This window comes from Anomalospiza imberbis, chromosome 3 (assembly GCF_031753505.1).
Source record: "Anomalospiza imberbis isolate Cuckoo-Finch-1a 21T00152 chromosome 3, ASM3175350v1, whole genome shotgun sequence".
Lineage (NCBI taxonomy): Eukaryota > Metazoa > Chordata > Aves > Passeriformes > Viduidae > Anomalospiza > Anomalospiza imberbis.
In genome coordinates this window covers 14504685-14516952 of record NC_089683.1, presented here as the reverse complement: position 1 = coordinate 14516952, position 12268 = coordinate 14504685, and the positions used below count along the sequence as shown (strand labels likewise).

General features: G+C 38.4%; 1 protein-coding gene across 4 annotated transcripts in view; it reads left to right on the top strand.

The window, feature by feature from the left end:
• Positions 1-12268, top strand: part of LPIN1 (lipin 1) — an 81066-nt gene that overhangs the window by 31940 nt on the left and 36858 nt on the right. For 3 of the 4 annotated variants that reach the window (XM_068183440.1, XM_068183441.1, XM_068183442.1), the window contains 3 exons: positions 8805-9005; positions 10319-10414; positions 11619-11956. In XM_068183440.1, the coding sequence (XP_068039541.1) occupies positions 8805-9005; positions 10319-10414; positions 11619-11956 (635 nt within the window). Of the gene's footprint in view, positions 1-7826; positions 7966-8804; positions 9006-10318; positions 10415-11618; positions 11957-12268 lie in introns of those variants that run through there. The other variant, XM_068183443.1, reaches the window with a different exon arrangement.

Here is a 12268-nt window from a genome sequence, read left to right as displayed (position 1 = left end):
CAAGAAGCAAAACTAAAAGCAAATGTGCCTTGTGGGGAGGAGACAAAACACTGCAAATATTGTTATCCCTGTCAAATAGAGGAATTGCATAGAAGTAGTATCCCAGCCTTGATGTTGCAGACCATCTAGCAGATAATTTTTCTTTTCAAATACAAAGTCATAAGACTTGATACATCTTTTGACCTCTAATTTGGCTTCTAGTGTGGACGGTGTTTAGAAATGGTTTATTTTCTGGATGGTTTTATCTGTGTCCCTGCCTCTGCGGTCTCAGGAAGCAAATGCTGGTAAATGCTTAGTGTACACCCATAAGGTTTTGTTGTCATCAGTGCACTGTTAGATAGGTGTACTTCTATTACAGAAAAATGAGCCTGCTTCCATTAAGAGAATTTGGAGAAAGACTGGGGAGACAGTGAAGGAAATCAGATGGAAAATGCTCAATATAAATATGTTATGATTTTAGGCATAAAGCCATGGAAATAGTTTCTAATGGTTTTAGATAATTTTTGCTTTTCTTATAGCTCCGGGTCACTAATGCAGATGCAGACTACCTGATAATATCTGCTTACCTGATGCAGTGGGGCCTGTTTGTAAGGGAGTTGGGCAAGTTTTAGTCTTTGACCCTTTTCCATACCTGAGCATGTGCAGATATACAGATCTGTTTATCTGTAAACATACATACACACAGCAGTCATCAAAACCAGTTGGAATACAGTAAAAGCTTACTTTAAGATTTTAAAATGCAGAAAATATAGAGCCTAATGAACAAATTTGTTTTCAAATCCTGATGAGAGAAAGCATGCCAAGTCACGTGAAGTGTTTGTATAGAGTAGCACTGCTGTTTTTCCACTCTGATTTATGTTCCCTCACTGACATTAGAACTGTAGCACAGGACAACACAATACATGACTTACCATATATTCTCAGCATTCTCAGCTACTTCAAAAGTTCTTGGCTTCAAGCATCAGTTTGTACTTTTAAATTTGTTATAAAGTTTGAACTCCTTTATGCAGGGGCAGTCCAAAGGGGTCCAGTCCTTCTGTGCGTTCCCTCAGAATGTCTCCATGAGGAGAGAAGCACTGTATACTTGGGATATTAAGGTACAGTGGGACCAAGGGAAATGTGGAAGGTCTCCCAAGAAATCTCTGGGAAAGGAGTAGACAAGTCTTGAGATATGATTTCAGGACTGCCTGGAATTTCAAGAGGTGTCCCTTGTACTGTGCACTGCTGACTCTTAGTTTCTCTCTTTGGTAGTAGCAATTGTATGGGTATGTGGTGAGTCAGATCATCCCGTTGATCTAGCTAGAAATTATTTTTTCTAGCTTTAGTGGTGTTACTTTTCAGTGCTGACAGAAGGGTGAGATTTAGAGAGTGGGGAATGTGCAGCTGGGAGGTTGGTATGGGGACTGTGGTTGTACCCTTCAGCTGGCCTTGAAATAATTTTCCTGGACTCTTGGGTACCAGTTTGATATCCTGATTGTGGGGCTTTGGGCCAGTTCTCCTTTTTTTTGAACATGAGGATTTACTGCAGGCAAGTTTTGAGTCTTCAGTTTGAATTTTTGATTTTAGATGATCTCAAGAAAATATTCTGTTCTTTACAGGGACTTAATGAAGTATTGCACCAAGTAAAGTTTTAAGTATTTGAAATACAGTGCAATAGCAGAACCAGAAGAATAGTCATGTCATAGTCAAAGTCCATGACTGTGAGTGTGAGTGGGTGGACTGGCAGCTTGGAAGATAAGTTTGACATTTGATCCATTTGACTCTCTGGCTGTTATAAGAAGTCACAATTTTTGGCACTGGTCTTGGGTAACTTGGAATAGAAGTCAAATAGTTCCTAATAGAATTAGGCCTAGAATAATACCAACCCTGAAATATTTCTAGAGGTTTGACTGGCAGGAAGCACAATGCTCTTACTCTGGTGTAGAGCCAGCCACAGGCTGAATTTTGCTTTCTCATGTGGGACATACAAGTGAGCTGCACCTGTCTCCCAACTGACCAGATGTACTGTCAGATCACCTGCAGGAATGTGGTCTGTCCCACGCAGCTGTGACTGTGGGGAGGTCTGGAACAAATGTGAGTATAATCGGACTTGGGACAGAGTTTGCCTGTTTACAGAACAACCAGTCACACTGCTCAGCAGAGTGCTCTGGAGTTCTCTCTCAGCAGCTTGTCCAAACTGGGGTCGTGGCTGCTTATGGCTCCCTTTCAGGTCATGCATCCAGGTTTCCTTTCCCAGGAGAAAAGAATATGCAGGGAGAGTGTTTGTCTCTATCTCAGCTGGGTGAGCTTGGCCTGCTGCAATTGGGATATAGCCCCAGTGGTAGACCCTGCTTGCAGCCAATGGGAGCTACACCCTCTGAGATAAAAGCCTCAGTAACTTGCCCAGAGTTATGTGGGGATCTTGTAGGAAAGTGGAGCTCTAAAGGGAGGTATTCCAAAGTCCTGTGCAATGTCTTCATGGCTCTTCTATAGAAAATAAATCCAGGCTCTGATTTTACTCTGGAAAATGTACAGCTTTGCGGTTCTGCCTGGACACTTACTCAGAAAGGTAGGGTGGGAATTCATGGCAGTGACTTTAGGTTGGACTGATGTAGGAACTCACAAATAGTTAAGAAAAAGACTTTTGAGAGTTCTTAATGATTTTCAGTTTCCTACCTGAAATGGCAAAAAATACTAAGGGATTTGAATGTGATGATCAAACAGCATTAGTGACTTTTCAGTGTGTTGACAGCTTACTAATAAACAAAAGTATATATTTTAAAAATAATAGAATGATAGTTATTAAGAGCTTTTATAGTTAAGAAGTCAACATTACTATGATTGTTGCATGGACATGAAAGGCTAAGCTTAATTTTCAAAATACTCATCTAGAGAATCTTCATCTGAAATATTTTCTTATCTCCCCTACCTTTTTATCATGAATTTTTTTTAGAACATAACCTCTGAAACTGTTTTTCATGGTAAAGAATATGTCAATAGTAAAATTCCATTAGTTGCAGTAGAAGGATTAAGTGTTCAGTACTGCAGACAAAACAGAATTGTTTCAGAGTGAGGAATAGAAATACTTGATATTCAGTAAAAGAGTGTTAATATTCACTGACTTTGAAGTATTATAATTTGCTTATTATTTTTTGTAAATGAGGAATAATTTTCTTGAAGGGACCATAGTCTGATTCCCAAATATAGTCCGATCTTTCAAGCTTTGCATCTTCAAAACAGAAACCAAGGGCACGTCAGGGGACTAGATGGACCAGGTTTGTAAAATAGTCACAGTTTCAGTGTCAGCAGCAGAGCTGCAGTGATGTATTTTAAATGAACACTGGCCCATCAATTTTTATCTTCCCTTCACCATTTCACAACATATATGGAAGTTCTTAGGAGGAAAGTTAATTTGTTTTGTGCTTATGCCCATCGCTTCAGCCATGGGCCAGGGTCTCATCATCATATCAGGTATTAGAAGTGTAACTGAAATATTTGTCTGTATTTTTTGTGGGGTTTTTTGTGTCATGTTTACCATTGCTGCAAATCTTCCTCTCCTGGCCTACAAAGCCAGACCACAGTCATAACCATAGAACCTTAGAAAAGGGGCTGAAAGAGACCTAAATGTTGCCAAAGCTCATTCTTGGTGACAAGACCAGCTAGCACCATCTATTCTACAAAGCTCTGTAAATCTTCAAAAGAAAGTGAGTGCTTCTAAACTGGCCATGGGAGTAGTGCCCAGTCCATCTTAGCTCCTTAGCTGTAGCTTGGCATTGCTGCGAGAGTGCTTATTGGCCTGTGCCTAAAAGAAGCAGATTTTGAAAATTAAATAGATTCAGTAGAGATGTCCAGATTGTAATGGTCAGGTCTGTGATGGGATATGGGTTGATTTACTGCCTTGGCCACAGGCAGAGCAACAGTGTCTTTCCCAAAGGTTGCAGTTGCCTGTTCTTAAACCAGTCCCAGCAAATGTTTGTCCTGTTTTCAAAATGTTCTGCATTGGAAATTTCATATCTTCCAGAGGAAGTGTGTTTGACTTTTTAATTACCCTTACAGCATGCCACCTAAATTAACTGTCTTTTTAGAGCATGTTGAATAGCACTTGCATCCCTTACTAATTTGTATATGTGTGGATATCTAATCTATTATTCATTAATATTGTTGCACCTGACGAGACACCAGATATTGCAAAAGGAAAAAAGTCCCTTAGTCTCTATGATTTTCAATTTTTTATTTTGAAAATTGCAGTAAAGAAAGATGAAGTAAGGGGAAGAGCTGAGCTGTAAAAAAATCCTCAGAAAAACAACCAACCAAAACCATGCCACAAGGGATACAGTTACTGGCTTTTCCAGTGGAATTAGGACATAGTCTGGTGTACCTGTATGAAAGAAGTGGATTATCTAGATGACAGTGTGTTTGATCTTACTGTGGTATCCAGCAGAGTGGGACTTTAAAGAATTACTTATTTTGTTAGGTCAGTCTTTGCTAAGTGAATAAATCAGTTACTAATAAGGGAGATCACCCAATTTTTGACTTATTTTTCCACATGACGATAAATTCTGAAAAATGGCTGCTGTCTTTAACAATCAAAAGAGTTGGAAATTTTCTAGGCTGTCTGGAAGGTGATGCTAGTTAGATTTACATTTAAAATTATACCAGAAAATACCTTTAATTTTATAATAGATGCAAAATGTAGAGCTGTGAAATGTCTTCTGGCAAAGAACAAAACTCAGACCATTTGAGAATCCTGACAGAAGCAGTACAGACTGTTCTCACTTGCAAACTTAGATCAAAGGATTCTGAATTTTCCCAGCACGAAAAAATATTCTGTGCAGTGTCCACTAGCATGGTATGAGAACAAGAGTTTTACTAAACTGAGTATAATGAACAGGCAGGCACTGGGGGTGTAACCCATGATGTAAACTCGTGTTTGCTGCTGAAGTTGCTGCTGCCTGGTCAGTAAGTGAAAGACTTCTTGGAGCAGCCAGAGTGTTGCTCCAAAACCACATCCAGTCCCTCTGGGGTTTGAGGAGTGTTGGTTTCCTGGAGTGCTGACATGGCATGGATCAACTTTAGATTTGAAGTACAAACTTACAAACCTCAGACTCCAAACAATCTCAGCATTGGTTGGCATGTATAAAAGGTAGGATAGAGGGCCTACAACCATCAGAGTCTAATTTCTGCACTCTTCCCCATTTTAACTACAGCATCTTTTGTTCCCTACATTTGAAGAATAAACTCATTTTTGTAAATTTCTTGGGGAAGTGGTGTTTGTGTGATCAGTCTCCCAGTCTGTCTTCGAATTCCGCAATGACTTTTTTGCACATGCCAGGTTCTGCCCAGCTTGAGAGGAGTGTCCACTACCAGCTCACAGTCTGAATGTGGCACTTTTTAAGGGATAAGAGATTTCCACTGTATGGAAGCAAGTTGTGCTGAGCTGTTTGGCCTCAGAGCTTGTGGGTGGTATCCACCTTTTCTAATTTGTGGGTATAAAAATAATCTTTGTGTCCAAAGACAGGGCAGGCAGAGTAGCTAAGATTTGTTGTGAGCAAGAATAGTTGCAAAATTCTCTGCTTAGGATTTTAGGAGCCCAGCTGCTGTGACTTGTAATGAGGATGTGTGAGTCCTCATGTTTGGATTGTCTGCCCAGAGCTCTCCCAAACAGTGGGGTTTATATATAGTCCCAGCAGCTACTTCTCCACCAAGGAAGTAATGGCTGTTTTGCAGCTAGAAATTTTGTTACTTCAGCAGACCAAGCATTAACTGGGGTGAGCTATACTGTGTAATTTTGACCCTAACTGTAGCTGTGTTTGCATTTAACTTAGCTCAATAAGAAATGTGGTTTTGTGCTTTAGGTTGGAAAAATTGCCAGTAAAAACTATTTTTCCACAGCAAAGGGGTAATTTTAAAAGTTTGCTTATATCTGCCACCCTGGAGGCTGACTTCTGAACTTAGATTTGTGCCTGTGTCATGTCAACTTTTTTTAGAGTTTAGATGGTGGCCCCCAAGATAATTAGGGGGCTAAGACTTTATGACTTAGAAGCAGAGGCCAAGAAAACTAGTTTTATTTATTCTTCAGAATACTTAGGGGTGTAGAGGAAACAGCTGGGGTATTAGAAGTGCAGAGTGGTAGGACAAGAGGCAGTGGCATTAGCTGCAACAAGGGAAAATCGGGTTAGGTATGAAGAAAATTTCCGCTGTGAGGACAGGTATACATAGGATCAGGAAAGCAAAAAGGCTAAGAAATCTCCATTCTGAAGACACTGAGAACTCTGTAGGATCGAGGTTGTGGGCAGCCTTGGGCAGATGTTTGGACCAGGTGACCTTTAGAGGTCTGTTCCAACCTGTTGTTCTGTAGACATTTCACACAGCGTAGGGTGTGGCGTGAATTTCAAGTGCTGCTCCCTGTGAAACAGCTTGCCACTAGATTTGCATTCAGGAAGGTGATGTTTCTAGTGTATAATAGGAGCCAGGAGTGCTGATACCAGTTCAGTGCTGGAGAAAGGAATATAATTGCCATTAAGTTTTTGTGTATTGGTTTTTCAGTAGGTGGCACTTTCTGGATGCCTGAATTGAGGGCTGTGTAGAAACAGCCCTCACTTCTCCAAACACTATGTAGGGATTATTCTTCCATTAATTAACATTTTTCCTGGTTTTGGCTGAGATAGAGGTTTCTTTCTAGTAGCTGGTATAGTGCTATATTTAGGATGAGAATAATGTTGGTAGCACACTGCTGGTTTAGGTGTTGCTGAGCAGTGCTTACATTATGTTAAGGATTTTTGATGGCTTATGCCCTGCCAGTGAGAGGGCTGGAGAAGCATAAGAAATTGTGACGGGACACAGCCAGGGCAGCTGATCCCAGCTGGCCAAAGTTATATTCCATACTGGAGACCATCATTCCCAGAATATGAACTGGGGGAGGAAACTGGCCATGGGCTGCTACGTGTGGAATGGCTGGGAGCTGGTGGGTGGATAGTGAGCAATTGCATTGGACATCACTTGTTTTATATGTTGAAATTATTTTGTTCTTTTTATTAAATTTTTTTTATTACAATTTTTCATTATTTTCTCCCCTTTCTGTCCCATTAAACTGTCTTTATTATGCTGCCCTGAAGCTTATCACTCATCCTGCTTAGGATGGGGAATTGGTTGTGAATGAGTGACTGTGCAGTGCTTTGTTGCTGGCTGGGGTTAAACCATGGCAGCATCGTGTACACTGAATACTTAGAAAATAAAACAGAATTTTTTTTAAAGTTAGTGCCTAGTTTTAGTCTTAATCTTTTTGTGGTTCCACTCCCCAGTTGTCAGATGGGGAAGCTATGATTGCTTTTCAGGGACAATGTAGTGATGACTACCATAAATAATTCTTCCTTCAGAGCACAGTTTGTGTCCTGACCCATGTATTGCAACAGAAGAAAAGAAGAAAGCAAAGCCTCAGTCCACACAATGTAGAGGGACTTTTGAAAAAAACCACAGGTGAATATTAGTTAATTAGAACGGCAATGCATGGAAGAAAACTGCCTTAATTATAGCATTTCTTAATTTTTTGATTTTTTTCACTTTAGTGCTTTTATGGTATTCTTTAAATAGTCTTTTGTTTATAACTGTAAATCACAGTTAAAATTTGGAGCCATTTTGCAGCATCTCGTACATCTTTTTTGTTGTTTATGAAAGAGCACAGCTGAAAGAGTCTCTGTTGTAGCAGATACTTCTGCTGTGCAGTGATTGTCTCAGGCTCTGAGCTCACTTCTGTTCTCATCACCATCAGTGGGAGTTTCAGAGTTGCCTACCCTGCAACTGTCACTTTTATTGATGTCCAGGTGCTGTAGTACAGCCTAGCAAAGAACTTGTGTGTGAGTCTTATGCTCTATCCTGCGTGCACAAGGACTTTGATGAAACCAGGATCTTGGAATCTGCAAGAGGTGCTGGAAAAATAGTGAAAACAATAGACACTGGAAGTCTTTAAAACGTATATTGTTCAGGAAGGTATCTGCTTAAATTCACTCATGTTTTGGGAGCCATTGAAAGACTTTCTTATCTTTTAAGCATATCTAAATATGCATGTTAGTAATTTCTGGGGGACTAAATATATTGAACAGGATGTGTATTAATAATGTGGAAGCAGCAAACTAAATGCTAAATACTAAATAAATGCAGGAGCAGGGGAAATAAAGCAAATCACTTCAACAGTCAACATAATTGTAATTTTTAATAAAAGTGAAGATACTGTTTAAAAAGGCTGTTTGAAACAAGAACAGTAAAGTTGCATTTGGAAACAATGTTCAACCTTAATGCATATCTATTGTCTGAATGCATTATAATAACCTTTTAATGGGAGAAATCACTGTAAGATGGGAAAATAGTCTTTGCCTTTAGTGTGCTGGAAAATTAGATATGCTCAAAGCTATTCACTGGCCCTGCCTTTAAAAGCCTGTGGAAATACACAAAAAAAAAGTATTTCTGGTGTTGAGGGCACAATAAATGTTAGGAGGAGATGTTATTCTGGAAGTAATGCTTTTCTCCTCAGAGATAATTGGAGACATTTGAGCTTCAGAGTCTCAAAGTCTGACAGTGGTTTTGAATTCAACTGATTTTAATGAACCTTTGAAAGTTGTTGCAATTTTCTGACTTACACGGTCCCTTTTGAGTTTTAATACCTCTCTACAAACATGCTGTAAATAAATTAGGTGGGAAATCCTGATTTTGTGCAAAATTGTTGATTTGTGAAACAGGAGAATACCCCACTGGAAGATTCTCCATCTCTCGCGTCTCCAAAATACAAAGCAGGGATCAAAATCCAATTTGTTCCACCTTTTGCCTTTCAGGTCCAAACCATGAATTACGTCGGACAGTTAGCAGGGCAAGTGTTTGTAACTGTGAAGGAGCTCTATAAGGGTCTAAACCCAGCCACGCTGTCAGGATGTATAGATATAATTGTTGTACGTCAGCCAGATGGAAATCTTCAGTGTTCCCCTTTCCACGTTCGCTTCGGGAAAATGGGAGTTCTGCGTTCCAGGGAGAAAGTGGTAAGAAAATGTGTCATTTTTTATATGTCCTGTCTTTGAGTTAACTGTAATAGCATGGATGTTACTGAATGTTCTTTGGTCTTCTAGTTGAGGTTTTCTTTAGGCACCTTTTATAAAAAGCCTGAATTAATTCAAGCTTCAGTTAAAATGGTTGTTACTGATTCTTGCAGTTTAGAGCATTATTTGTTAACTATAATAAAAAGCAAAATTGACTATAATAAAAAACAAAACTAGCCATGAAATTTGTAATATTTATTTTCAATAAAGCAATTTCAAATGTGCTAATTTCAAACTATACTAGATTTCATTAGTTACTCATTAAAACCCCTTTCTTTGTTCAATGTTCAGTGATATGTTCAGTGATAGTTCCAAAAAGGGAGATATTAGTGAAGTAATATTTTCAGATAATAGAACCTTGAGGTTAATTGAAGTTAGAAAAAAAAACAGTGAGGATCTTGAAATAAATGCAACTAGGCTGAGTGACCTGGTAGTGTATCAGATGTGAAGTTACCAGTGTGACAGATTATTTTAGGAAGTAATTTTTCACTCCATAGAGCCTAGGTTCTACTGTAGCTAGAATTTTCAGCAGAAAGATCCTAAAGTCAGCATGGACATTGTTCAATTCTTACTTGGATCAGAAGGAAATTCCAATATTTAGATTTGGTAAATGTTGAACGATATTACTGTGCAAGTGGTTTACTGTGTCCTGAAATAGACTTGTAGACTTGTGCAGGTCTCCAAAAACTTTACAGTGAAAATGGAGTTGGTGGCAAGCATGGTTTAATTAAAGAGAGAGAGATCTTCCTGAGAAGAAATGGAGATAGTTAGGGCTGTACAATGATAGGATAAATGAGTGGAAGGAATAGTCACAGGAATTGAATGTAAAATTATTTTTCTCATTTGTGCTTCTCATAGTGTGAAGAGAAGTCTCTTTAATTAATTTGAAAGACAATATATTAAGAATTTGCATTTGGAAGTACTTCTAGCACAATTAAAAAATAGGCTATGAATGGAAAGAGCAAATAGATTTGTGTGGCAAGTGAAGCATTCAGAATTTAATTTAAAAAGATTCAGAACTTTATGTAATGACTATAAACCTTTCTGAGTAGAGGAGCAAGGTATCAATGAGCTGAACAAGTTACAAAAACACCTTTGTAATTGATTGCTTTTCGAAGGGGTACTGAAAGAAAAAGTGCAGGTCACTATTTCCTGTTTATTGTAATGTTTCCTACACTTCCCTGAGAAGCATTTGCCCAGTGCCAGCAGTAGGATTAACTTTCTTTTCATATAGGAATATATTTATTTCCTTCCAGGTTGACATAGAAATTAATGGAGAGGCTGTAGATTTGCACATGAAACTGGGAGACAATGGGGAGGCCTTTTTTGTGCAGGAGACAGATAATGATCAGGTAAGAGTAAAAACGACTTTTAATTCATTAAAAATCCGATGCCAGCTCTTCAGAGTCAGTTTTGAGTTTAGGAATCTTGTTGAAAAATACACTTTTATCCATTTTATAGTTTTGAACGTTTCTGGACAATTTTCTGCTATGGAAATTTAATGCTATGCTGTTTGGTTTTTTTTTTTTTAATTGCTGAGATTTGAAAAAGCTGAAGATAATCACATGGGTGAAAAATAAATAATTTGCATGCCAGTGTGTGAACAGAAATGGCAACTACAGAGTTCACATGCTTCAAAGTTGCATGCAAGAGGTTAATGTCCAGGGACCTGTTTTTTGCAGAAATCTTTAATTTGAACACATGCACCAGACCACCAGTAAAAGTGCACATGCTCTGTAAACATCTGTGCACACATTAATTCTGGTGCTTCTCATAAACATGATCTCACAAGTATTAGTCATGTGGGACTGTATTTAAATGAGAATGTCTGCTGTTGTGCTGTGGTTAAATACTGGTCCAAATAAATTATGGTTACAGTAACTTTAAGTAGTCCACATGTAATGTAATATAAGAAAACTTTTGAAGGCATTTCTCTTTATATATCCCAAATAATTTTTTTCACTGTCCAGAGTAGGATGAGTGTTCAAATTCCTGTGTTATGTATGATATTACCAGTTTCAGGTGAGAGTTTTGTGAAGATGCATCCCTATACCTTTATTTTTAAAATTTTTGTGTGGTAACAGTTATTTGGTGACTGAAAACTACTGGAAATACTTCCATGAATGCCTAGAGATGGATATATATATATATGTTTGTGTGACCTAATTATAAACCATTGACCTATTTAATACTATCTGTCATCTGTGTTGTGAAGGGGAATTGCATTTTACAAAATGTTCAGGTTCTGAACTAAGATTTTTTTTCTGCTCTGTATCTTACATGAGGTGGACAGAAACTTACACCGTAACCTGGCCAATATTAGATGCTCAGAGGATGCTGTATTAAGAGTATTGTCCCTGGTTTGTCTAAGGAGATGCAGCTATGGAAAAAAATTCCATATGCCATAGGAGCATAATGAGTATCCGGATGTCTAATCTTTGTTATTTTTCTGAGGAGTAAATAACTTAGATTTTTGGTAATTTGTGCATAGGTTGCCGGTTGTATGACTGGCTAAAGAGCTAACATGTTTTATGGTTTGAATTTTTTCTTTTTCAGGAGGTAATTCCTTATCATCTCTCCACATCTCCCATTCTGTCTGAGGGGACTGCCTTAATGGAATCCCAGCTGAAGAGGAATTCCATAGACAGGATACGAAACCTGGATACCAATGCATCCTCACAAGTCCCACCCCAAACCCATGGATCCCAGCCTTCTACTGAAACATCTCCAGTCTGTAGCTCTGTGAAAAAAAGGAGGAAGAAGAGAAGGAAGTCAACTCATAAAATAGACAGCTTAAAAAGAGAAGACACACATGGAGACACATCAGAAGATGAAGACATGTTTCCCATAGAGATTAGCTCAGAGGAAGAAAAAGAGCCGTTGGACAATTCAAGGTATCATAGTGGAATTGAGATATTTAATTAACCTGGGTTAATGATACAGTCCATGCCTTCTAGCAGTAATTTCTAAGTCAGAACATATGGCTTATGAAGATGTTAGTTTAAAAATAAAGCTTTAGGGTAGAAAGCTATTGGGAATGTTAGTAATTAAAGTAATGAAAATGACATTAAGAACATAAGAATCCTCTGTAGTGTTGTGAACTAGATGGTTTGAATGAGATAACATTTCTTTATCTCCTTTTAGTTCAGGTTATACTAGTTCTTTCTGTGATAGGGCTTGTTAGCTGAGGTATATGAAAATTCAGT